Below are 25,167 nucleotides of genomic sequence, written 5' to 3'. Positions count from 1 at the left end.
TACTGAGGCGACACGCTCGGGGGTCGAATGGGGCGTCGGATGGGGCGAAGCGGGCCCGAGATTTACGCGCAGGTCGGAGGCTTACAGAGGCTCTTGCTGCTGCTGCCCGCGCCCGAAGAATTGAGGAATTGAAGTGGCCGACGACTACGAGGGGAGGATTTTTAGCCGACTCCTCCATCGTCGGGTCCGGCCAATCACGGGCGTTCTTATGCATGGTGTGCGGTACATAGGAGAGCCAACTGGCGTCGACACGACGAGCAGCAACAAACCGGCGACACCTGCCGCTACGCCGGACGTGCTCGAAAGCTCTCTGCAACCAGCTTCTGGCCCAGAAGACCCGAACCGAAGGCACGAATCATCGTTTGTTGCATTTGTACGAGGAGGCTATAGCAGCGCAGCCGCCGCAGCTCACGAGGCTGCGGCGCTGCTGGCTGGCGACTGGAAACTGGAAACTGGAGGATGAGTTGATACTGAGTGTAGCTACCGGTACCTACCTAGCTCAAGTTGGTGGCGGATCATCTCGGGGACGCGGCACGTCGGGACTTTTAAGGCTCTACGGGGCTGGCCGCGTCCGCCGGGCGGTGAGGTGCGCTCATTCACTTCGGGGCCGCCGCGAAGCGCTCCATGCGCTTTCGTCGCTTCTCCTCGAACTGCGAACAAGCAAACAAGCAAGCAAGCAACAGCATGCGCGTTTCGGTTAGTGCGGGTGCTGCTTGGTCGTCGCCGACTCGTCGGTATGACTCGGGCGACGCAGCGACGAGCGGGGCTAACGACGAACGTACCACTTCGCTGGTCTCAAGGTTGAAGCGCTTGGCGCGCTCCAGGCGCCGCTTCTCTTCGGCGTTCAGGCCGAAGCGTTCGGCACGCGCCTCCTTCTTCTTGTCGAGCTTTTGGTATTAGCGACAGGCAGCGGAAAGATAGCAAACACGTCACGTTAGCACCACCGCGGCAGTAATGGGTCCCATCCGTCGTGGTACCAGCCGTCGACCTACCGTATCCTTCGTCTCCAGGTGGAATCGCTCCGCTCGCTTGAGTCGCTTCGCCTTCTCCTCCTCCGCGACTGCAGCCACAACAGACAGCAATTAAACCCGTCAGCATATAGCCACTCTCCGTGTAAATGATACCAGAGACACTGGACTTACCGGCGCTGGGGAGGTGGAAACGCTTCGCACGCTGGGCCTGGACGTCACAAAGTAGCATAGCATTCACCCGTCAGCTCCCTCCTCTCTTAATGACCGTCAACCAACCACCACTGCCCCACCTTCTTGTCCTCGAGACTCAGGGGGATGCCGAACTTGGCCGCACGAGCCGCGCGCTTCTCCGCCTCCGTCATGGGCTTGGAGGCGGCGCCATCCGCCTCCGGCTCGCTGGCTCCCTCCTTTGCCTTGCCAGTCTCCGGCTCCTCCTGCTCCCCCTCTTTCTTCTCCGTCACGGGCTCCGCAGCAACAGCATCAGCAGCGGGAACGGACTCTTCGTCCTTCTTCGGCTCCTTCTCGACGGGGGCGGGGGCGGGCTCCTCCGCGGCCACAGGCGCCGCCTTCTTCACAGGGGAGGGAGCCTTCGCCTTGGTCTTCTTGGCGGCCTCGGCCTCGGGCTCCGCCTTCTTCTTGGGCTCGGGCTTCTTGGTCTTCTTGGGGCTCGGCACCTTGAGCTCCTCCATCTCCTGCGCCTCGCTGCCGAACTCCTCCTCGTCCAGCGCTAGCTCCAGCCGCTGGATCAGCTCCGTCTTCAGCCCATTCGAGCTCAGCCCGCGCGACTCGAGCTGGAGGCGCAGCTCGCTCACCTTCATCTTCTTGGGGTTCATCGGCGCCGCGCTGGTCATTGTGATTCGGATCAATGGAATCCCTTTGGTAAAATTCAGAATGGCGCGAATATTACGGAAGCCCGGATTGGCGGGAAATCTTTTCATACAAACGCCAAGTATATCGATGGAATCCTAAACTTGAAACTTGATAAACCTAACACAAGCTTTATGCGCGAGGCAGCTCACTGCAGCTTGTCAAGCATTCTCCTTTTTAGTATCTCTTTGGGGCCGTGAAGTCCTTGGTCCACTGAGCCATGTCGATCGGGTGCGACTCCTCCGACGCGGAGCTGTCCTCCTGCCACACCTTGATGGTCTTGTCCGCCTCGCACGTGATGAACCGCCTGAAAAAAAAAAAACACAGCATGGAAACACCGTCAGGCTCACAAGCTCCGCCAGCAAGCCAGCAAACACGTGCGCAACACTTACAGGCCAGTCTTGTCGAAGGTGGACGCGAAGATGCCCGTCTCGCTGTCCAGCGAACCGGGCTGCGCCTTGGTCGAGTCGCTCTGGAAGCAGTAGCCCGTCTGGTAGTCCCAAAAGTTCATGGACCCGTTGTCGCCGCACGAGGCCATGACGCCGTCCTGGTTGATCGAAATCGAGTTGATGATAGCGTTGTGCGTCGAGAAGTTGCGCAGGAAGCGGCCTTCCTTCGCCTCCCACTTCTTCATGTTGTCAGCGGCACCCGTCATGAACGTGTGGTCCTGTAGAGAGCGAGCAGCCATTTAGCTTAACAAGTTACAGATTTTAACAAAAAGGTGAACAGTGCCTTACCATTGGAGACTTGGTGACGGCACGGATAGCCTTCTTGTGGTTTGTCAGCGTTGTCATCACCTTACCAGCGGCGAGATCCCACAGCTAGTCAACGAAAACAGCACCCACACCGTCAGATATTCCGTTTTGAGGCACAGGATACTCGTGTGAATATATCCGTACCTTGACTGTGCTATCACTAGAGCCCGTGATAATCTGCGGGTCCGTCGCTTGCGTCTCCATGGCCCACACTGTACCCTGGTGGCCAGAAAGCACGTGGATTTGGTTCTTGGTCCGCATATCCCATACCTGCCGAGAATCAACAATTGTTACTCACCTGCCTGCGTTCTAACTCCAACGAAGCAGCTAAATACTTACTCGGGCGACGGCATCACGACCGCCAGTGACAAGAATGTCCAGCGTCGGATGCACCTTCAGCGAGAATACGCCGGACAAATGGCCGTGGTAACTCCGAATCACCTTGTTGTACTCAAGGTCCCAGCACAGCACCTTCTTGTCTTCGCCGGCAGAGAAGAGATACGGGTGGCGCGGGCTCACCTCCAAGCCGCGAATGGCGTTGATGTGGCCCGTCAGCGTAAGCTTCAGCTGCCCTGAGGCCAAGTCCCAAACCTTGATTGTGCGGTCGGCCGAGCCCGTGACGAACCAATCGTTGGTCGGGTCCACAGAAATTGAGCGCACCCAGCCGAGGTGTCCAGCGATCACGCGCTTCAGCTTCCACGGCGCGTGCCACTTGGGCTTGGGCACCTCCGTCGCGCGGCGACGCACGATGGCGCTCGTGCCGAACTGAGCTGCCGTCTCTGCCTGCTTCTTGTACTCTACGACCGCCGAGGAGGCATCTCCGTTGACATTCGCCGCCGCACTACATTGATGCAATACCGGGGAAACTCGCTCAGAACTAGCGCAAATATGCACGAAACCACATGCAGCACGTACATCTTCCGCTTCTTGAGCGCCAGCTCCTCCTCGGCCTCTTTCGCCACCTGGTCCACGAACGACGGCTTCTCCGCTGTCGAGTCCTCTTCTGCAATTGAAACTCCAGGAGCTGAGGGCACCTGATGGCCGCCCACCACCACATCCGCCGGAGCAGGAGCAGGGCCCGGAGCTGCTAGAGTTGCCACCTCTGTAGCTGTGGGGGCTACGTCAACAGTCGCAGTGTCCGTGGTTTTCGGCTCCAGCAGCGCCTTCGGGAAGTTCAGCAGGTATGTGTTGTTCAGCTTGGTCCGCACACGCACCTTCTTGCTGGTTACGGGGGGGGGCGATCAGAGAGGAGATTTAAGTTAGTTCGGCAATGTATCCACTCGTTCCAGTGACTGGCTGGCCGTACCTGGGCGCGTAGTCGAAGGCCGAGGCAGCGCTGCGTTTCGTAAGCGCAAACATCTCTGCGGTGCGGAGCACTGACTCCTCAATCTGGCGCTCCACATCCGCTGCAGCGGCGTCCTCGGCGGGCGCGACGCTCGCTACCATTTCCATTGTCTCCTTGGGTTTGTTGTAGTAAATCGCCTAACAGAAATACTACTATACAAAGATACTATCCAATACAATAGTAATAAAAACGTATTATTATAATGTTATTGCATTAATATATTATTTGCTATGTTCTGATACTAATAGTACTTTCACAGGAAAAAAATGGTAAGTCTTACTTGCAACCCTCTTCGATGCTCGCAAGCTCACGAGCTTACCTGCCCCACCGCTTCGGGTTCCAGGTACCCCAGAAACTAGATCGGGTCTTCTGGTCGTCCATTTGGTGTTTTAGAGACACTTGGCACGGGAGTCCACTTTCCTCAACGAACAGACAACGTATCCATCGAAAGTGAAACCCTCGATGAGGTATCAACAAAACTAGCTTAACAGTTCGAAGTCAAGTTGCTAATGGCTAAGTACTTTTGACGACATCACCAAGCTTCATGTTGGAGTACAGTGCACTTCAACGTTCCGCTTTGCAAACAGTTTGGACTGTGGACTAATATGTCAGCCTGACCTGTTTAGTGCAGTGCACGAAAGTCCGTTAAAGTGCACTATTATAAAGTATTTTTCACACACCAGTGCCCAAAACCAGTTGGATGCATGTGCCCCAAAAGTGCGCTAAAGTGCTTTACCGTACAGTTACTGCACTAAACAGGTCTAATGTCGGCGATAAAATGTCTGAGGACAAAAATTGTAAGGAGACCTATCTAGCACAGATGATACCTCGCAACGTACATTTTACATATATTAGCAATAGCATGAGCTCTGGAAAACTCGGTCAGCATGGGGTAGCTCATCTTATACTTCGAAGTATTCGTGATACTGTAGCGCCCACGGGGGCGTAGTCCCTGTAAGCCAGGATTTTTTGTTTTATTTTTCTTGGTAGGCTTACTGGTGCATGTACCAGTCGAGAACGCTGCCGTGTGAAACAGGCTCGCTACAGCGAGAGGCAGCTCAAGGCCGAAGCTGTCGTCCAAAATGCCGTTGCCAAGCTGCGGCAGGAGGTCCAAGGTTTACAATCGAGGTGCACCGATCACTTCCAGATGCCAACATCTCCGACCCCATGGAGCGTTACCGCATTTCGCATGTAGAGGGCTGCAGCAGCTTAAGGGATACACTTGGAATTGAACCAATCACATGCACTCTAGTGTAGTACTCGAAATCGCATGTAGACGGACACACCCCAAAATACCGGTATACCGATAATTGCGACCCAAAATTTCGTTGCTGCCACCCGTTTTGATATGGCGCGCGCGCCAAACGGAAGGCTAGCCGCAGTTTTGAAAAGGCGCGCGCGCCCAAAAGGAAGATCAAGCCGCGGAGGCGTCGGCAGACATGTACAGCAGTACTAGGTCAACTCGGAGCCCGTGATCAAGAAGCTCGCCGTCATAAACTACCTAGCTGTCGTGCGCAAAATGCGCGCTACCATCGAGCACTTCTACCCCAACCTCGCCGCTACTGCCTACAACTCTAAACGCACGACAATTCTACGCTGGGCGCGCAATCGCAACAAGCTGGAAGCCCCGGCCGCCGCAGGAAAAGGAGAGCACAAGAAGGTACGCAACAGGGGGGTGGCTACAATCCTGTCCGCGGAGAATGAGGCAGAGATTGCCCAGTGGGTCGATGAGCTGCGTGGAGACGGTATCCCTGTCTCCACGCAAATGCTAACAGACAAGGCGCTGGACGTCGCGGAGGAGGCAGAGGTCAAGGACTTCAAGGCGTCCGACAAGTGGGTCGCTGGGTTCAAGCGCCGTCACCTGTTTAACCCCCACGCGTCAAAGCCAGCTTAGCCCCGCCAACCTCGACGAGATCGCAGCCGACTTTGCCGCAGAGGTCGACGCAACCGTGCGAAACCTCGGCATTAAGCGTGTGTATAACGCTGATCAAACGGGTATCGTAACTGTTGTGTGTGGGCTAATACTATTATTAATGTGACGTGAGCTAACCGACTCTGTGGCAGCTGTATTTTTTGAATATGTAGCCAAGAAGACGGTGACGCGCCGAGGCCAGAAGACTGTGTGGGTCAAGTGCAGCGGGGCTTCAAAAGAGCGGGCTTCCGTAATGCTTCTCGGTGACAGGGATGGCAATCGCTACACGCCCTTTGTTGTGCTTAAGGTGAAACCCTCCAAGGACAATGCAATCCAAGAGGAGAACAATGCTCGTCGCTATGGATTCGGCATTCGCAACTGGAAAAACGTGCGCACGATTCGAGAAACTACAGGGCTTGAGGTTTACGGCAACGCCAAAGGTACATGCTGAAACTTTATTATCATTGGGTTGTATCCATTGTTACTCATCGCTTACTAAATGATTAATTATGTGACAGGGTGGTGGAATGCAGAGCTGTCCATCGCGTTTCTAAAGCACCATTTCGCTGCACGAGTCCCCCGAGAGCCCATCCTCCTCTTGTGAGACGATTTCAGTGGACACTGGAAGGCAAGCGTTCTTTTGTATGCAGCATCGATCAACGTAGTGCTGTTGAAGGTCCCACCCCATGCCACGCCGGTCTCGCAGCCGGCGGACGTGGCATGGAACTTCCCGCTGAAGGTGCAGCTACGCCAGCGCTGACACAAGGACATGCAGGCTCAAATGAAGGCACTGAGAGGCTCCGGGAAGAAGTTCAAGCTGAAGCGGCCGAACCGTACCAGGATCTGTGAATGGGTACGTCAAGCCTGGGACGAGCTGCCAGCTGAAACAATCGCGAACGGCTTTCGAAAGAGCAGCCTGCTTCCAAGCGATGCATGCGTCGCTGCTGCCGATTTAGTCGCCGACTTAGAAAAGCTGTCACTGCTGGAAGGCCGCCCTGTGCACGAAGGTCAGGACTTTGGGGCAAACATTATCCTGGAGGAAGCTGTTGTCTAACCCAAAATATAAACCCATTTTATTGGTTTTGGGCAATACATCATTTTTGGGCTAATCTACTGTTTGTTACCTAAACCTATAACATGTAGTGTATCGGTCTACATGCGAAATGCGGTACTGGACCAGTAGGCTTACTGTACATGTACAGTAAGCCTACCAATAAATATAAAACAAAAATCCTGGCTGAGCAGGAGGGAGTGCATGTATTAGTGCATCCCCGCAGTAGATGGATGTACAGTAGTACTACAGTAGTCATGGTTTGTCCTGCTGAATTAGCCGGTTAAACATCGCTAAAAGCGGATTTGAAGACTAATAAATCGGGGATGTCTCAATTATAATCGGAGTATAAATCGCTCATCGGTCGTAATTATGTGCAGCCTAGCAATTTCGATCAACATGCATGTGTCGTGTAGGAACACGCACTAAATTATATAATAGCACACTTTCCCCACCAACAACACCCACCAAGTCCCGATGACTCAATGGGCTTGTTAGGGTTAGAACCTGAAGGCCCAGGAACTTTCCCTTGCACCGGGTTGATGTTTCCTCTGTGCACCGTGTTTCCGCTTAGTCAGCTGACGGAACCCAGCGTCACCAGCCACGAGCAAAGACTGGCACGCTCTCACACACAATATAAACCTCGCAGGCCCTCAGGAAGGAAGGGTCCCAGCCAGTCACGGCTTGATACGAGGGTGCCGGAGCTATACTCCGGCGGGAAGGATAAATGGAGTGCGGTCTCGCTCCTCCACTACATGGCGACGCCTCGCCCTTCGTATACACGGCCACCTCTTCTCTTCTCTTGGCCTGACCACGGGTAAACGCGCGCTACGATACTAGCAGGCGCGTCCACCGACAGTCATAATCCTTCCAACAGGTTTAACCAATTGCTACGGGACCTCACCGATAGCCCGGACGTCTTCCTTGAGTGGTTGGGAGGAAAAGCTGTTTTGTTATTGTTGCCCAAAGGGCTTATCTGTTCTATCTTCTCTTTCCTATGGTTCAATACAAATATCTAGTCTAGACGTGTCCGTTTTGGATCTTCCAGGTAACCACCGACTCTTCCGAGCTCTCTTGAAGGCTGGGACGGCCTCCCGGAGTCGCCTTAGGTGCGGAACTCGGGCCAAAGCTCGCCGTAGGTTCGGGTCGTCCTTGAAGTCCCGGTGTCGTGTGGACACACCACGGCTTTGAGCTTGAGTGTCGACGAGTCATCGTCATCTGTCCAGACTGCCCAATCAGCGGCCGTCGAACACCATCGAACGAATGGCGATGTGCATCGATCCGCCAGTTGAGTTGACGCCGAACACCGCGGGTCTTGCCGTGAGCTTCACTCAACTTTCTCGACACCACACATGTACCCTCGACCCGAGACTCGCCAAGTGCAGCGACAACACCGCGCTTAAACGGGTCGCCTGCATATCTCAGTTACATGTATTATAGCGTGCGGCTTTTCCTGCTTAGTTCTGATATTAGTATTGTAGCCTTGACTACCTAGCCAAGAGCGACTGTAGTGATTGTTGTCTGGCGACTTACATGTATTTAGCCTACAAGGAGCGAATGCCGGTTGCACATAGGACATTCCGTCTGAATAGCAAGCAAATCGGCCGGCTCTGGCTTAATCGGCCGGTTAGCAAATGTAAATCCGACTCGTATGCTCTGACTCGGTAAGTCGTCCTAGGTAGTAATCTTGAGTATAAATCGAGGTACCCAGTCTAATTAGGAGGTCGGATTTATCAAATCGGGGGTCGTCGGTCTTATTAAGCCACTAAATCGGCGGATTAACAATCCATTAGACATTCTAATCGGTTTTCACAATACATGTACATGTACGTGATTTTGTTGGTGATCATACCTGTCGTTCATGACTTCGTAGTTCAGGTTCGACACTACCGCAATTGCAGTCATGCGAATGTTGACAAGGCCCTGAACGATTATCTCCATCAAGAGCAGGCTTTGCAGACTGAACTTGCGGGCTGTTAAGCGCAGATGAAGGGAGTTAATGGGCGTTTCGTGGAGCAGACCGATCAGTTGAGGAGTACTCAAAGTGCACTAATCAGTTCGCAAAAGAGCGAGGGCACTTGAGCACTCGTAGAGCTTCATCACGGGAAGGTTCTTCTGGAAGTGCATTTGTTGGTACAAGCATACAAGGCCATGTATTTGTAGAACATACCTGGATAGGAAGCAACGTTAGTGCTGCTGTTGCAGCCGAGAGGGTGATTGAGGTGGATGGGCTACGGTGTCTACAAAGGAAAGGTGAGCATTTTCATTTCCTACAAGCTGCAAAAGCATCTCGAGCAAAGTCCCACTTCTTCATTTTGTTGCCAACTCCGCATCCTACGTCGGCACTGCTAAGGAAAAATACCGAGTGGATATTGCGACTATTTCACAGCCGGAGGGCATGCCGGTTCTTGGTATTTAAAGCGCTAGTTTTTTCTTACCGCAAAAGCAACTACAAAACCACTGCGATATCAAGCGGGCTTGTAATGCTCGCGAACCAGTCGACATCGGTCCCTCCGTTGCCCAAGTTCACCACTGTACACAATGACCTCTGTCCGAGATTCAAGGGTGTTGCAGCTTGCAAATGAACAAAAGGTAAAACAATGTCGAACATTCACGTTTAGTAGCGAACCACAGCTGGGAGGCATTGAAAACGAGGTGCAGTCTAAGAGTAACAACTGGCACGCCCACCAAAGAAATAGGCTATACCGTAGAGCTGCTAACAACGATGATGGCGGTGGTGCCCGGCGCCGGCGAGAGGCCCGACATTGATCGCGCTGGACTCCTTCAAGCAGAAAAGGCTACATAATAATATGGAGGTACCGTCATTCATTTAAAGGTACCGTCATTCCTAATATGTGTTATCACAAGTATAGTTTCGATATTTTTCAGCCAATTAAAACGCTGCAGCTCGCCCTGACGTGGGTTGACGTCGCACTTGCCAACCCGCACGGAAGAAGAGAACCCCAGGCCGAGATGACGTCCGTGCTCTTCTCCGCGCCCGTGGCGCCAGTCGCCAACATGGACGCCGCGCAGCAGCAACAGACCTCAGCCGCCGCCGCCGCTGCGCCGTCGTCGCAGCAGCCGCGCATGCTGGCGCAGTATCAGGTGCTTCAGACGCTGGGCTCGGGGCTCCAGGGCAAGGTGAAGCTGGGCGTGGACACCGTGACGCACCAGCGCGTGGCGCTCAAGGTCATCGACATGGCCAAGCTGCACCGCAAGGCCATGATCAACGTGTACCGCGAGGTGGAGGCCATGTCGCGCGTCTCGCACAGCAACGTGCTGCGGCTACTGTCCGTGCACGACGACGTGCCGTACCCGAAGAAGGACGGCAGCAGCAAGCAGGTGATCGTCATCGTGCTGGAGCTGGCCACGGGCGGAGAGCTCTTCGACTTCATGATGTACACGGGCTGCTTCTCGGAGAACATCGCGCGCGCCTACTTCCAGCAGCTCGTGGCCGGGCTCGAGGCGTGCCACGCGCAGGGGGTGTACCACCGAGACATCAAGCCGGAGAACCTGCTGCTCGACGAGGGCTTTGCGCTGAAGATCGCAGACTTTGGCCTTTCGGGACTGAGAGAGGGGGCCGACGGCGCCGTCGCCGAGCTGTACACGCAGTGCGGCACCAGAGGATACATGAGCCCGGAGGTGCTGTCCTGCCTTCCGTACGAAGGAGAGCCCGCCGATGTCTGGTCCGCGGGAGTGGTGCTATTTATCATGCTGGCGGGGTTCCCGCCCTTCCAGATCGCCACCAACCAGGACTGGTGGTTCAGAGCCTGCGCTGCCAAGCAGCACGAGGCATTTTGGGCGGCGCACGCGCGCTCCGCCACCTTCTCGCCCGGCGCCATGTCGCTCATGACGCGCATCTTCAACGTAAAGCCGCAGGAGCGTATCACACTCGCAGAGATCAAGACACATCCCTGGTTCAAGGAGAACGCTGTATCATCCGAGGAGCTGCGTGCAGAACTGCTCAGCCGCAAGCTGCAGGTGGAGGATGAGAAGCGCAAGGAGCGCGAGGAGAAGCTGCGCGCTGCCGCTAAGCAGCGTCTGCAGCAACAAGACGAGGAGTTCGACCCGTTCAACATGGATGTCGAGCGATCAATGGCGATTCCGACTGCAGCGGCGCCCGCAACGGCAGAGGTAAGTTCGAAGAAGGCACCGTCGTACCCGGCCGCCAGCGTGGCGCTCTATACCAGCTTCCAGTCGAGCCGGACGGCCACAGAGTTGCAGACGCGCGTGGAGAAGGCGCTGACGGAGCACTCGGCGCGCTTTGTGGCGCACAAGGACCGCTTCAAAACCAAGGCCACGATGACTGCGGATGCTGAGGACGTGGGCTTTGCTGTGCGCATCTACTCACTAGACAATGTAAGGAGCCCCTGCGAGGACGACCGGCGGCAGCCTGAGCACGTCGTTGCTGCGAGCGAGCGGAGGAGGAGGGTCCGTGACCGCAACTAGCAGCCTCACACTGCTTGTCGCTCTACCTCTCTGGTGCTTGCTTGCTGTGTGTCTTATGTGTTTTGGCTGCCGACATCTGTATGCGTACTGGAATGACCGATTAGGACGTGTGCTGACTTGACGTGGTTGTATCGGAATTGCTGCTATAGGCCCCCGGTCGGTGTGTGGTGGAGTTCCGGCGTACGAGCGGCGCGTGCCTGAAGTTCCACGATGCGTACAAGAAGCTAAGCGCATCGCTGTCCGACCTCGTCTGGGACAACAACGATGAAGCGGAGGTGGAGGACGACTCGCCGGCGGAAGAGCTCATCTCCGACGAGGCCATGATGATTTAGGCACCTTGTGTACACGCAGCACCAAGAACCATGAACCAAAACTGCCCGATGCGTCGATCGTCAGTACATATAAACTATGTATTCTGTAGAATTGCTTCCTCTCACTGCAATTGCGCGGAAGTGAGCGTCATGCATACAAGCGTTTTTCAGGGCTTCGCGGGGGCTGAGATAGCGAAAATAAAACAGAACAGATATACGCACAGCGCACACGACTGGTGCGCCGCAAGTGCGGCGCGCCTAAGTCGTGTGCAAGCAAGCTATTAGCTGCAACAGCGCCCTACCAAGCACTTGCCTTCGTGCTGTAACTTCGTCCTGGTGTTGCGTCTTCGGGTCGGGCGTGAGAATGGGAAATGGTTCGAATGAAACTTGATGATGCAATTGATGGTTCCTCACCGATAGAGACCGACTAGATAATTATTTAGATGACCTATTAAGTTTACTTTCATAAAAGTTCAATATATGATGGATACTTAAACAGGTGTGATACATGCGACACCGATTTAATCCTGCAGCAGCATACCATACCGTGCGGCTCGGAAATTCGGACAACCTTTAAAAATAAATACTATTAAATGCTCCGTGAAGTGTGGTGCACATAAAATATTTTGCAATCCTCTGTCATACAGCGGCTGTCACTTCCGATTTTGCTTACTAGCCGCGACGTGACGAGAGTGGCGGCGTGTTCGGGGGGAACCTTCTAAACGAGGAAGGCGTGAAGTAACACAGTTCAAGAGCCAGAGCGGGTGAAACACTTGGTTAAACTATACGACCCTCTAATCGAACGACCACGGTACCAGCACCCCGGGATCAAGGACTCATGGGAGGGCACGGCAAGCCGCCGGACGACCGCAGGGTAGCGCGTGAAGAAGAGGATAACGAGGTGATCGACATGACTTCGCCAACACCCACTGACACGTCCCAGGCACCGGGGCCCGATGTGGAGATGGACGAGGTTGCTCCAGCAACAGACCAAGAAGCCAGGGCGGCAGAGGAGGTCAACGCTGTCCACGAGGAGGAAACGGCCGAGAAGCTCACGTTTGCAGAGATGTACACGTATCTACGCAGTGAGCTTACCGGACTCGATCTCACCAGGGCCAAAGACGTAGTCAGCGCAGTCGAGTATGCCGAAGCGATGTTCGCAGAGGTGTTCAACGCACGACCTAAGGAACCGCTCCCTGCTGACCGCAATCACTACCCGGAACTCACCGATGAAGAAGGAGAGCGAATGCTTCAGTTCCTGCTGGCTCATCTCAGCAGTGGGCGATCGAACGAGCGCCAATGGCGGGCAGCCATGCACGATCTAGCTCGGTCGATCTACAAAGCGCATACACGTCCACTTACGAAGACAATTGACCACCGTATCGCTGAACTTCCAGTCAAGGCAGGACCAACGAGCGACCCATGGTCCCAAAAGCTACTCTCGAAAAATGAGGCTACGGATAATGATGTCGAAATGACGGGATCTTCCACGTCGACGTTTCGATTTCTGCGGAAAATCTATTCTCCGGAGGAAATAGATGAACTTCGGGATTTGTGTGAAGCCCCATTCGGATTTCCTGCACTACTGCGCAAGCCAACGGAGCCAGAACAGAAAGTGATCCGAGGTCTCCTCGAAGGATCTATTGAATAGAACTCCGGCAGATGCTCACAGAGAATAGATTCTATTCTCTGTGAGCATCTGCCGGAGTTTCTGAAACGCATCTGCAATAATGCGTCCCTACGAGTCATCCAAAATACGATCAAGGCCCAAGTGGAGGTAGACCTGGTCCTTCTTCTCCAACCCGACTTTCCAGTATATCCCGATTTTCAGACCCGTGAACGGCTGATAGGCATGATCCTATTGGGGGTGGGAAGAGGAGGCTATGACAAGACGCAGGTGGTCGCTATGCTACGAGAAACCAAGCAGGTCTGCTACGATGAAGGACGACACGCTGTCCATCTCATCTTCTGGATGAGGGAACTCGCCACTAAGTGGAGCGCCGTTTTCCACTCCCTCCCCTTTCGGAGTCGACGCTTCCCTTTGCAGAACGAACATCCCGCGGTGCTCACTGATAACGTGGACTTGAAGACCAGAGCGGCTTTGGTATGAGCCCGCCAAGTTGGGACGGATGGCATCCACGACGAGCAGCCACGGGAGCGCTATCACGTTCGATTACTCAATGTGTCCCGCTTTCTGAACGAATCAGCATTCGATGCCTTCATCCAGAGACAGTTCCATGGGTCCTACACGACGTGGCAAGAACCGTCGTCAAAGGCCCGTAAGCTACAGACGGATACATGGGATGTGTACTTCAAGAGCACACATTGCCCCGAATTTCTCAACGGAATGCGGTTCATCGACTGGGCTGGCCACAAAATCCTAGTGCAACATGCAAGCCGTTCTAGGGCACCGCCTTGTTTCAAATGTTGGGCCTCTGGCCACACCCGAAACCAGTGTAACGTGCCCGACGATTCCTGGAAGCAGCACTACTGTGTAACGGTGACCACGGCAGCGATTGCCCAACTTCCCCACCAAGCGAGTACGATAACTAGCATCGCGGAGCTAGAAAAGTACTGGATCGAAGAAAAGGATGCCCCCCCACCCCCAGTAGCAGCTAAAGCCCCGACGCCCACTGTTCGACTGTTCACTAGGATCCCTGAGAAGCCTGCATCGCCGAGTCCACCATCGGCACAACGCACGCCGCCTAAGCCGACTGGACAATGGGTCACTGCTGGCTCCCCGCGCGCTGCTCAGCACCTCCAGGCTCTGGTTGAGCGCACGCATTCGAATGTAACGAAGGTCGAAGCAGCGAACATCCCAGAAGCACCAAGGAAGCCGTCTGCAGAGACCGTCGGACGTTCTATCAGTGAGGAAATACAAGGGAGGCAGCGCCACCGAACGGCTGCAATGGAGAAGCACCAGCGTCTCATTGAGTCGCAAATTGCTGCGAAGCACATTGTGGACGACCAGGGCGACGTAGGCAACGCCACGGCGCTACTGGCGGAGCAGCCCAAGCAGGCCTTGAACTCCGATGAACGGGTGCTCCAGCACTGTAACTTGGAGCGGGTAGCCACACCGAAAACAGGCAATTGCCAGTACTATGCGGTGGCCATGGCTCTCCTCAACCGAGACTTCGCCGACAAAAGCAGCGTACCTGCGCTGGAAAATCTGACATCGAAGCTCAAGAAAGGAATGTGGTCGGCGGTAAGCCACTACTTCGAGCAAGAATTTCCTCACGATATTCGTGAAGCGATACTTTGCTCGTTGGACGAAGGCCTAACCAACGGCAAAGAGCGCCTAACGGAGGCGCAATCAGCGCAAGGTCTGAAGGACTACTTGCACGCACTATGCTGCACAACATCCAAGCTTGCAGCATACATCGACTATCGTTACTGGGGCACGGAGGTGACGCTGCGGCTGTTGGCAAAACTTCTTCAACGAGAAATCTTTGTGGTCGTTGCGCCTTCGGGACTGGACGACGCCAACTATCAAATCTTCCAGCCAGCCGAAGCAGCAAAATCGGGCGAGACTTTCTAATCTGTGAGGGAACGCAACTACGAAGGGAAGAAACCAGAGGGATGGATCCAGCGGCTTCAAGCGGCGCGTCAAGCAACGTACGCAGAGGGCACAGCTCCAATTGTTCTGCTGCTTACAGCACGGTACTACATGCGACTTCGCTTCAATCAGCCAACCGCTCCAATGACTGCCGCAGGATCGGTAACTGTGAAGGAAGGCGTGGACCTGACGCTGTCTGCTGGTGCGGCCAATTCGGCTAACGACGTGGAGATGACTGAAATGGGAGCAGGTAATAGTGAGAAGGACGGACATCACCTGACTGACGCTGAACGCCAGGAGGGCGACGCGATCGAGGAACATGGGGGTAGCCGGAATCCGAGTTACACGCTTTCCCAGCGGCGGGAATCCATGGACTCTCCCCTGGTAAGGTGAAGGAGCTGCATGACTTAGACTGGGATGACTCGGCAGCGGTAACAACATGGACGGAAACCTATGACATCAGTATACAGCAACTGCTGTCGTGGCAGGAACGCATACGACAAGGCGAAGTCAGTATGGATGTAACCCCGTCAGACCTAAGCCCCAGCAATACCAGCGGATCGGTCTGGAGTCAAGACTCGATGTCCACACAGGCGGATGCTGACCCTCACGAAGGAGACACTGGAACGACTCGCACCGGTGTCGGTCGTTTTCACGGATTAGAATCCCAACTTGGAAGCAACCGGCTGCGAAAAAAACACCTACAAGCGGGGTGGAATCGGCTGCAAACTCGATGGGCAAAGGAATCAATGTCACCATTCCCGACAGTTCCTGCAGATACCACAACGTGGATAAACACAGTCTCCGAGGCCCCACGAAGTCTACTGCGGATGCTTCGAATCGCCAGAATATATCCTGAGCACAATGACGGATGCGGTGTTAGATACGTGGACCGAACAGAGTCGGCTAGAATGTCTACTACACTGTCTCGAGAGTTGGGCAGCAGTACCTGACCAAGATGTCGGTCGCAAAGAATGGCTGCTTGAACGATGCGCGGACCTACGGGAAACTGCTGCCGGAAGTCCCGAAAAGCTGGACATCTACGCACCGGTGATGTGGAATACACTGAAAGCGGCGAACTTTGGTAATTCTCGGCTACTTGAGCTCTGTCAAAAGAACGAAACGCATGTACTCTCGAGAATGATCGTAGCTGCATTCATATACGAAGTCGAGTTACGGGCGCTGGCAGCAACACCCCCTGGACCTCTCAGCTCAGTTGTAGAACACCTCGGGTTGCTGTTCACAGTTCTCGAACAAATACCAGCACTGCATGCCGCGCTGTATCGAGCGCAGACGTTCGAGTGTTGGGCCATCATTGAAACAACGCTGGCGCTACGCGCGTCGCAGCCTCGCGATGAGGCTTCAACTTCAGTTCCAGACCCGTGTCTTCATTAACCATGCTAAAGGAAACCTGCAATGTGAGAGCAGAGCCTCTAGAAGCTGACTACTTCAGTGAGCTATACAATGTTTCGACATTGTTCGCATCGGACCAGCCCCGCAGATTACCAGGAAAACAAGCAAGACAAACAGTATCAATTGCAACTCAAAACTTGATGGGGTTCGCAAAAAAAGCAAGACGACACTGGCTCAACGACTGGAAAAAGCATCGTGGGCGAACGGAGCCCGACGTCATCATGGTACAAGACGCGCGACTACACACGGCAGAGCAAGTTCGGGCAGTCAAGCAACGCTGGAACCGGACGTGGGCGCGAAAGGCACCGGAGCATCCGCTGAGTTACTGGACCACTACAGAAACGAAATCAGCAGGATTGGGAATACTCTGCACCCCGCACGTGAGCAGCAAAGTTCGACCTTGGCAACGAGAAAGCTGGACCAATCGAGTGATGGCTGTGGAGTTCGATGGCTGGCTGCTTGTCAATATCTACGCTCCTATCGACCAAGCGGAACGCCTGGAATTTTTTTCGGACCTGGACCCTTGGCTACGCCATCATGAGTCCATCATACTCGGAGGTGACTTTAATTGTGTGCTGAATCGTCAGCAAGACCGGGTAACAGGTCGAAAACCGAGCACTGCTTCTTGCGAAAGTCCGTACCTGCAGGAGATGCTACAAGGGCTCGAACTAACTGACGCAGTCTCGCTAAAGTACCAGCTTGACGAAGAAGATGTGGATCATGACCCGCTTCACCACTATAGCTTTTGGAGAAAGGATGGGGCTAGCCGCCTAGACCGCTTCTACGTCAAAGGACAGCCCTATGCGGCAGTGCAGTGGGTGGAAGCACTACCCCCGGCCCACAATTCGGACCATTATGAAGTCCGGTTGGAACATTCACTGGGACACCGTCGACACCAAAGGAGTCATCGCCCGATCCAGCACCCGATCGTCAGCGGCAGACCAGAGCGTGTCCGAGAAGCACTTGGACAGGGACTTCACAAGTTACTGGATGCATTCGACAACGGAGGTAACCCGGTAGGTCAATGGGACAAGCTGGTGGCAGATATCCAGAATCTTATTCGAGATACAAGTCGACAGGACCGAAAGCAGACACAACGTTACTTCGAAAACCTGCGAGCAGCAACGCGAAAACCGACGGCATCGCGAGCAGAGCATCAAAAAGACCTCGATGCGACAGCACGTCTCCGTGCTGCTCGGTCTTTCGGTGATAGCATACAGCAATCGCCGGAAACAGCGCGATAATTGTTTAAGCGTGACTCGGAATGGCAGCGAGACCAGCACATATCCAGAATTGATCCCTCTCCAGGTCACTTCTACCCGGATGCCATGCCGAGTGAAGAGCGAATGGCTTCGGAGTGGAATCACGTGTTTGGGTCATCCCACGCTTCAGTTGACTCCAGTTCCCTCGAGGAAGAGTTCACCCGCTTTGTGCACATTCCGGTGGAAAAGCGGCTCCGGCGAGACGAAGTGGCAGCACTTTTGGCTCCCATCACGGAACCTGAAACGATAGCCGCCATACAGCAGCTACCAAGGCATAAAGCAGGGGGGACTACTGGTCTAAACCACGACTTCTTCAAAGACTTTGCCGACGAGCTCTCACCGAGTATGACGAGACTCTACAATGCCATCTTCAAGGGGTCAGGGGTGCCCGATTCGTTCCTGCGTGCTACGATCATCCCGCTCCGAAAGAAAGGGGACTCAGCTGATGCAATGGACTACCGACCAATTGCACTGCTAAACACAGCGTACAAGGTTCTGGGACGCATATTGGCTGAACGACTTCACGCTATCTTACCCAGAATCATCAGCTCGGCTCAGCAAGGCTTTGTGCGGGGACGCAACATTGACAAAACAGTCACGCTCCTACGGGCGATTCTGGCAACCAGCTTTGACGACCCGACGAAACCGTGGGAAGAATCACCGGCAGTGTTATGCCTCGATCTCCGCAAGGCGTACGACACATTGTCACGAGAAATCCTCCAGCTTGTCCTCCGTAGCTACGGGTTTCCTCCTGAATTCTTGGACGTAATCCTGACGCTAAACGAAGGAACTACCGCGCAGTTCCTAGTGAACGGCAATATATCCAAACCATGGCCTGTGAACTCCGGAATCCGTCAGGGCTGCCCGCTGGCCCCTCTGCTTTTCATCCTGGCCGTAAATGTACTGGTCCACGCCATCGACCAACACCCAGCTCTAGCAGGGGTCGCCATCCCAGGGGATACGGCTCATCGACACAAGTTCTCGGCGTTCGTGGATGACAGTACTGTGTACATGGCATCTCTAAAGGAACTCGACATTGTGAAACCCATTCTCGAGAAGTTCGGAGAGCTGTCCGGACTACATGTCCAGCCTCAAAATAGTGTATTGATTGGTCTCAACACAGCGAAGGCACCGTCGCGATGGCAAGGGTTCCCTGTACAAGAACCAACCGCAACGTCTAGACAACTGGGCTACTGGGTCGGCAACCACGACTCGACAGAGCTCAATTGGGCAATCCGACTTGAAAACATTCAACGCCGACTTCGAATAGCAACTACCATGGGCAATTCCGTCGTCCAGAGGGTGACATTGTTCAATGCAATAGCGCTCCCAGCGATCCTGTACACTGGACGGCAGTATGTCCCCTCCAAAGCCACGCTCCAAGAATTGACACGGCTGCAAAAAGGCTTCGTTTGGTCAGCCACCACACGAACTGAGCCAGTCAAGCACAAGCTTAACCCTGCTCTAGTCTACACTCCGCAGCAACACGGCGGGCTTGGACTTCAAGACATTGCAAGTGCGCTTGCAGTATCAAGGAGTAACCTCGCTGACAAATGGCTCCATTCTCCGGACGACGTCTACACAGCAGCCTGGCACGCAGCCGTGCACCCCCAACAAGAACGCACAAAATTTTGTTGTGCGTTCAGGCCAACATCGCCAGCCATGATTTCGGCTGCGCTCCGTGAACACTTCGGGCAACCGCAGATCTCGGCCCAAGGCCTGGGAAAATTGGAACTATGGGAAGCGCATTCTCGAAACTTAACACCATCCCCTGACGACGTGAAAACCATTGCAGGACCCCAATCCGCGGGTCCCGAGGTAAGCAACTGTTGCTGGATCGGACCAGAGTCAAAAGTCATTCTCGTGACGACATGGCGGCGCCACGGCAAGATAATCCACCGGTAGACGTGGACTTCTTACTTAACACACCATGGGACAACAACGCCTGTATCCTCGACGCAAAAGGCAGGCCGCTACGGGCCCGCGACTACCCGACCATCCAGATTGGACGTACGCGAGACATTATCATCCAGCTGCCACCGGTTACCAGACCTAGAAAGGAAGTCCTCATCCAACCTGCGCGAACGGCAACCACCAAGTCCAAACACGTGCTCGACTGGTGTCTGAGCATCGCTCACAGCATCCCGTGGAACTACTGGAGCGTCCAGGATAGACAGCCACGGCTACTCGAACTCCCTGTGCTGGCAGCGCCACTGGTATGGAATATCACCCCCGGAACAAACACGATCACGGCCACGTACGCGAACAACGGTCTCACTCGCCAAGCGCTGACACTTACAAGGAACCAGGACGGATGGACGTGGCACTTAGCGTCTGCAGCTCCTGCGCTTGAAAGCACAGGCGATCTCGCCGAGCTCAGAGCTGGGAACGCATGAGAGCGCTCGTCGTAAAGTCTGCGCCAGGAACCACCGTCTACCCGTGGGCAGTACCACCAGCTACACCTGGCAGAGCGGCTGCGACGACGGTCCGCAAACAACGCTCACGGTTAATTCGACAAACGCTGCAGCACGCGCTTCAACCAATGCTGGACAAAATGCAGCGAAGAGAAGAACGATCATCATGGAGAAAAGCAGCACTGACACAGAGCCCAGCTCAGTTGTGGGGCACCAATGGCCTCTTACGGATTACCAAAACTGGACTACGTACCGAATCACGCTCGGTGAGCTGAACCTCTACCGAGAAGGATGGCCCACCCACCTGGCCTTCCCCGAAGCAACATGCTCGACTCACCGCGAAACGATTGATCATATCATCTGGGAGTGCGAAAAAGCCCAGCTTTCATGGCGGGACTGGGTATCCAAGTGGCTCGGCCGCGAGTGTTCCCAGAACGACATCGCCAGTCTCCAGCCGGCCATAGCCCAGCGACAACCACCAGCAGTGACCCCCGAGCTACTCGCCCACGCCCAGCAGTGCACAGCGACATGGACACCCCACCACAACGAAGCGATGGCAACGTTATGGCGGATATGGACGACCGTGACCCCTGTGCTGCTGTGGCGCTTGCGTAACGACGCTGTCTTCAACAACGAACACTCATCTCCACAAGAAACGTGAGCAGCCGTGTGGTCGGCTGGTATTTACCAAGTCCAGGCGATAACAGCAGCTTGGAAGAAGAAGAGCGCGACCCGCGTTCAGGCATGGTGCCTGGAGACATGCCTCGGCATCATGACGACGAGTGACACCTCCAAATGGACGCCACCTCTCGATCACTGGTGTCTTCATTGTGCGATTAGCTCGCAGCAGCAGACACCGCCAGGAGGCGGATGGATCCTGTATCACCAACGCGCCAACGGGACGTGGCACACCCGCAAAGCTGGCAGCATGGGGTTCCCAGCTACAGACTCCAGCCAGGACATGGCCAACCAAGTTCTCACCCAAGGTATCGCGGAGCTCCTCCAAGCATCAACACCAGAAACAGTCTACGTCCGCATCGAAGGCCACTCGAACATACTCCGTCACCAAAACAGACCAACCCAGGCGGCAGACACCGACGAGCTCAGCCAACTTCTCGGGCAGCTCTTCAGTGTGCAGTGGGGCAATCCTTCACTGCAATTGCTACGCCCCGCAAGTATCCTGGCGAAGAACACAACGAACACGACGTATGACTTCGACTGCATGACAGCAGAGGCGGCAGCAACACCGTTGCATGCGTACCTCTTGCGGTCCGCCCGGAAGCATCAGCCCAGCCCCTCGGACTCATCCAGACAGCCGACCGGATCTATCCAGTCACAGCTTCTTGCATATCAGGCAACTATAGGACAAAGTAAGCCTCAAATAGACTGCCTTTAACCCCCCCATACAGCGGCTGTTTAGTGGACAACGGCTTGGGGACTGCGGCCAACAGCAGCAGCTGCAGCAGCAGCAAGACGTGCGGGACGGCGGGTCGTACTGCGACTGGTCCTCGGGCGGGGTGGCGGCCGTCGAGGACAGCAGCAGCAGCCGCTGAGGAGGACGAGGAGGTGGTGGAGGTGGCGGCCAAAAGCGGGGTCGACGACATGAGATAGATGCCTACGGCGGACATCTACTGTGACACTCATTTCATGTAAGTAGATAACGAGATGGGTGAATGAATCTATGTATGGACCTAACACTGGATCGCGACTACAATTACGTTGTGCTGTGATTGTTGTAGGGCTCAAGAACATGCACCAGTGCATCTTCAAGAGCCTTGCCTTCCTGCTGAAGTCGCTGGTAATTCCTGATGCGGTCGTCTAGCTTGCCTTGAGCATACATCCGCTTCAAAACATTAACAATTGTGTCATGCGACTTTGCTTTGACGTTCTCAGCCTCCAGGAAAGCAAGAACGTTTGCCTCGGCCTCCCGTCCTGAGCTCAGGATGCGTACCTTTGCTGTGACCTCATCTCCGGTCACGTTGTATCCGGCTGGGAGAAAAACCCGCATAAAGGCCACGGCCAACTTGCACTCGTGATAGCGCCGCCGGTTTGGACGCGCGCTTGGCAACGGGGGCAGAAACCACTGCGGCAGTATAAACCACTTGCAGTATCCGACAAAGCGCTGGACGAGCTCGACAGGCTACCAGCTGCTGTTGTCGACGGAGCGGTGGTTACGTCCGATGGGTGCTCAAGCCGCTGCACCCGCTGGTTCAATGCCTTCACTTCGGCTGCTAGCCCTCCAAGGATCTGCGCCTGCTACTCCAAGAGCAAGGTTTGCCTCCGCAAGAGTTCGTCGTCTTCAACACGCCGTGGTGCCGGACTGCGTGGAGTGTCGGTCTTGGACGGCTGTAAGGTACGATGAATAGCCATTGACCATGCAGCAATTTCAGCCTCTGTCACCTGTACCTGACTTAGTGCTTCTTGAACCCGTTTGATGTACAGTGACTTTGGTCTAAGCCGAAGCATGTCGGGGTAGTGGAGAATGGCGGTGGCGGTAAGTACGTCCACTACATCATCTCGCAAGCTGAGTCTCTCCGTGAACCCCTTCGCAGCCGAGAAAAGCCGGTCTTGAAGTAGGCGAATTCGATGCAGAACCAGAGGATCGAAGTCGTCCAGTGCAGGTAGCCGCGGACTAGCTTTTAAATCCCATCCAGCTAACGACTTGCCGACGGTTTGATCTTCCTGCGTCGTGCCAACAGTATAATTGAACGCTTTGCTCACAGCACTCATGCTCCAGCCTCCACGGTCTAGAATCCAAGGTGTGTTGATTTTGCTGTCACTATTCGCGTTTTGAGCAGCTCCACGCCGAAATGAATGCGATGATAGCCCTGGCGTCAGGTTAGTAACTTTGGTTTGGCAGACACCACTCCACTTCTGCAGTACGTGATTAACATACGCGTGAATTCCGGGGACTGTCGCTTTTTTCGAAGGTGCTTTTGGGGTCGGCGACTCAGAGTTGAAGGTTGCTGGGGACCTGGTACGCGCATCAAGTAGTTCGCGGAGCGGAGTTTCGCCAATTTCAGTCGGCAGGAGCTCTTGTGTATCCCGAGGAAGTTGATCCATGAGAAACTCGCTTGGCGTCGACTGCATAATTGTAGCCAAAGCTAGTGCGTGAATTGGGCAAGACGAAAAATCGTTTGGGTAGTAAAAAATCGACGCTCCTTGATACGAGGCAGACTTCATGCGCTTAAAGGTGATAAATAGACACCCACCTGTGTACCACGATTAAAAATACACAAGGTCAAAACCAAATTAGGAAAAATAAAAAGACAAGTACTTACCAGGGTATACAGCGACCTGGTTTTTCACGAGACACATAGTGTCTGAAGACCGACCCAGCAAATACCAAAGAATGTTGAGAAGGGCTGCATCCTGGTAGTCCTGCACAGATACAGCTCCCTTCAATATCGCTAAGCTGAGCGAGCGCAGGTCGCTTTTCGTGCACGGTGGGGCCTGGTGCGTAAAGTCTGTGCCTCGCTTGGAGCAGTACTTGTCGAGGATTGACGCAATCTTTTGCAGCCGACGACCCGATACGGCACTTAAAGCTGGAAACAGCTCGAGTTGGTGGTTCTTGACGTTGCCAAAGTAGCTGGCGACCGAGTTCTTGGATACCAGCGAGCCGTTCGAGATTTCTTTAAATGCTAAATACACTGCAAATTTGTCGAGAACAATGTAGAGAGTATCGCCAGTTGAATCCCCACCTACAAACTCATAGATGGCGTTGACGGTTAAGCCCTCGGCGACCGCGAAGCGCTCGAAGGCGTTGAGAGCCGTCGAGCGAGCCCGCTGGGAGTTCCCAGGTATGAGCGCTTTCGTCGACATGAGTCGTTTCTTGAGTGGTTATGCTGCCTCGTCTGTCTGGCGACCTCAAAATTAATATGTGTCCGAATATTGACGATATTTTCAGAATATGTGACTTACTGACTTTAACTATAGAAATATCAAATATTTTTCAGATGTTCGGACAAAATATGTCCGAATTGTCCGATTTGTTACTTACGGCAAAGCATGAGATTTGAGGCACGCCGATTGGCTCACAAAGTATGAGAAAGTCTTCTGATAGGCCAAGCACTAGTGTACGATTGTAATGCGAAATTCTAGATGTCCGAACGGACACGATATTCTACCATATCGCGGCCGTTCCGACATCCCTACATATTCCGACAACTAGGAAGTTTGTCAAAGCCAGGGCAAAATCGGAAATAATGTAAAATCGGAAATTAGATCATGTGTACGGTAGAGTAGGTCTAGGGGGCCACTTGACCGATTCCAGTCAGCTTTCATGCGGTGCTCACAGCCGCGAGGAAATCGCCTCTAGAAGCCTGGGCCGAGAAAATTGACATTTTGTGTATTGGCGCATTTTGTCCCCGGAGTAATGTGCACAGGAGCCGGCAAATTCATTAGTGAGGCCGTAGAGGGGCCACAATTAGAAGCAGTCCGGCGGTAGCTATCCCCCCACGGCATATCATTGGCTAATTCATTAGCCAATCAGGGTCCTTAAGCAATAAAGAGTGTTGATTGGTTCATCCTTCAGCCAATCAGCATTCGCCGCCTGTCCCAACGAAAATTTGGTGGCTGCCAGTCGCCGACACACGGCGCTCGCCCTCAGTCTGCTTTTTTTTCAGAGCTCGGGATCAAGCCTCCGGACCAAGATTCAGCCGCAGCCAATCAGCCAGTCGCAGCCCCCCTCCCCCCGCCTCCCCCCCCCCTGGGCACCAACACCGTAGCTCAATGGATAGAGCGCAGGGCTTCGGCCCTGAGGTGCCTGTTCAATTCAGGCCGGTGTTATCGATCAAGATTGGCGTTGGGGTTGCGTCGTGCGGTGACTCGGTGCTGCCGTTTCGTGTCTCCGACTGCTGCG

The 25,167-nt window shown here is 54.4% G+C and overlaps 11 protein-coding genes and 1 non-coding gene across 12 annotated transcripts; 9 read left to right on the top strand and 3 right to left on the bottom strand.

Moving 5' to 3' along the window:
- Nucleotides 1-596: 596 nt before the first annotated feature.
- PHYSODRAFT_503362 (hypothetical protein) lies at nucleotides 597-1,822 on the bottom strand (the record flags this gene model as incomplete). The annotated part of the gene is made up of 6 exons (XM_009527640.1): nucleotides 597-650; nucleotides 759-887; nucleotides 993-1,060; nucleotides 1,143-1,179; nucleotides 1,262-1,336; nucleotides 1,529-1,822. The coding sequence occupies 6 exons, from the start codon at nucleotides 1,820-1,822 to the stop codon at nucleotides 597-599; spliced, it is 657 nt and encodes a 218-aa protein (XP_009525935.1).
- Nucleotides 1,823-2,015: 193 nt separating this feature from the next.
- PHYSODRAFT_300138 (hypothetical protein) lies at nucleotides 2,016-4,319 on the bottom strand (the record flags this gene model as incomplete). Its single annotated transcript, XM_009527639.1, has 9 exons — nucleotides 2,016-2,145; nucleotides 2,231-2,505; nucleotides 2,576-2,659; nucleotides 2,738-2,863; nucleotides 2,933-3,434; nucleotides 3,509-3,814; nucleotides 3,900-4,075; nucleotides 4,097-4,103; nucleotides 4,258-4,319. The coding sequence occupies 9 exons, from the start codon at nucleotides 4,317-4,319 to the stop codon at nucleotides 2,016-2,018; spliced, it is 1,668 nt and encodes a 555-aa protein (XP_009525934.1).
- A 1,096-nt stretch (nucleotides 4,320-5,415) lies between these two features.
- Nucleotides 5,416-5,832, top strand: PHYSODRAFT_501134 (hypothetical protein; the record flags this gene model as incomplete). The annotated part of the gene is made up of 1 exon (XM_009527638.1): nucleotides 5,416-5,832. A coding segment is annotated over one exon (417 nt), but the record flags the coding sequence as incomplete, so codon positions are not given.
- A 193-nt stretch (nucleotides 5,833-6,025) lies between these two features.
- On the top strand, nucleotides 6,026-6,301 carry PHYSODRAFT_498072 (hypothetical protein; the record flags this gene model as incomplete). Its single annotated transcript, XM_009527637.1, has 1 exon — nucleotides 6,026-6,301. A coding segment is annotated over one exon (276 nt), but the record flags the coding sequence as incomplete, so codon positions are not given.
- A 3,573-nt stretch (nucleotides 6,302-9,874) lies between these two features.
- On the top strand, nucleotides 9,875-11,350 carry PHYSODRAFT_503748 (hypothetical protein; the record flags this gene model as incomplete). The annotated part of the gene is made up of 1 exon (XM_009527636.1): nucleotides 9,875-11,350. The coding sequence occupies one exon, from the start codon at nucleotides 9,875-9,877 to the stop codon at nucleotides 11,348-11,350; it is 1,476 nt and encodes a 491-aa protein (XP_009525931.1).
- A 2,217-nt stretch (nucleotides 11,351-13,567) lies between these two features.
- PHYSODRAFT_461854 (hypothetical protein) lies at nucleotides 13,568-14,110 on the top strand (the record flags this gene model as incomplete). The annotated part of the gene is made up of 2 exons (XM_009527635.1): nucleotides 13,568-13,688; nucleotides 13,782-14,110. Coding segments are annotated over 2 exons (450 nt in total), but the record flags the coding sequence as incomplete, so codon positions are not given.
- A 1,941-nt stretch (nucleotides 14,111-16,051) lies between these two features.
- PHYSODRAFT_497993 (hypothetical protein) lies at nucleotides 16,052-16,612 on the top strand (the record flags this gene model as incomplete). Its single annotated transcript, XM_009527634.1, has 1 exon — nucleotides 16,052-16,612. A coding segment is annotated over one exon (561 nt), but the record flags the coding sequence as incomplete, so codon positions are not given.
- A 239-nt stretch (nucleotides 16,613-16,851) lies between these two features.
- PHYSODRAFT_501298 (hypothetical protein) lies at nucleotides 16,852-17,874 on the top strand (the record flags this gene model as incomplete). Its single annotated transcript, XM_009527633.1, has 1 exon — nucleotides 16,852-17,874. The coding sequence occupies one exon, from the start codon at nucleotides 16,852-16,854 to the stop codon at nucleotides 17,872-17,874; it is 1,023 nt and encodes a 340-aa protein (XP_009525928.1).
- Nucleotides 17,875-18,903: 1,029 nt separating this feature from the next.
- Nucleotides 18,904-19,344, top strand: PHYSODRAFT_373811 (hypothetical protein; the record flags this gene model as incomplete). The annotated part of the gene is made up of 1 exon (XM_009527632.1): nucleotides 18,904-19,344. A coding segment is annotated over one exon (441 nt), but the record flags the coding sequence as incomplete, so codon positions are not given.
- Nucleotides 19,345-20,472: 1,128 nt separating this feature from the next.
- PHYSODRAFT_504393 (hypothetical protein) lies at nucleotides 20,473-20,967 on the top strand (the record flags this gene model as incomplete). Its single annotated transcript, XM_009527631.1, has 1 exon — nucleotides 20,473-20,967. The coding sequence occupies one exon, from the start codon at nucleotides 20,473-20,475 to the stop codon at nucleotides 20,965-20,967; it is 495 nt and encodes a 164-aa protein (XP_009525926.1).
- Nucleotides 20,968-22,020: 1,053 nt separating this feature from the next.
- On the bottom strand, nucleotides 22,021-24,128 carry PHYSODRAFT_330922 (hypothetical protein; the record flags this gene model as incomplete). The annotated part of the gene is made up of 4 exons (XM_009527630.1): nucleotides 22,021-22,407; nucleotides 22,482-22,562; nucleotides 22,713-23,053; nucleotides 23,588-24,128. The coding sequence occupies 4 exons, from the start codon at nucleotides 24,126-24,128 to the stop codon at nucleotides 22,021-22,023; spliced, it is 1,350 nt and encodes a 449-aa protein (XP_009525925.1).
- Nucleotides 24,129-25,023: 895 nt separating this feature from the next.
- On the top strand, nucleotides 25,024-25,094 carry PHYSODRAFT_t823. Its single transcript has one exon. It is a non-coding gene; the product is annotated as a tRNA-OTHER (tRNA).
- The last annotated feature ends 73 nt before the right edge of the window (nucleotides 25,095-25,167 follow it).

Source organism: Phytophthora sojae (genome assembly GCF_000149755.1).
Source record: "Phytophthora sojae unplaced genomic scaffold PHYSOscaffold_4, whole genome shotgun sequence".
NCBI lineage: Eukaryota > Oomycota > Peronosporomycetes > Peronosporales > Peronosporaceae > Phytophthora > Phytophthora sojae.
This window is presented reverse-complemented; position numbering and strand designations above follow the sequence as displayed.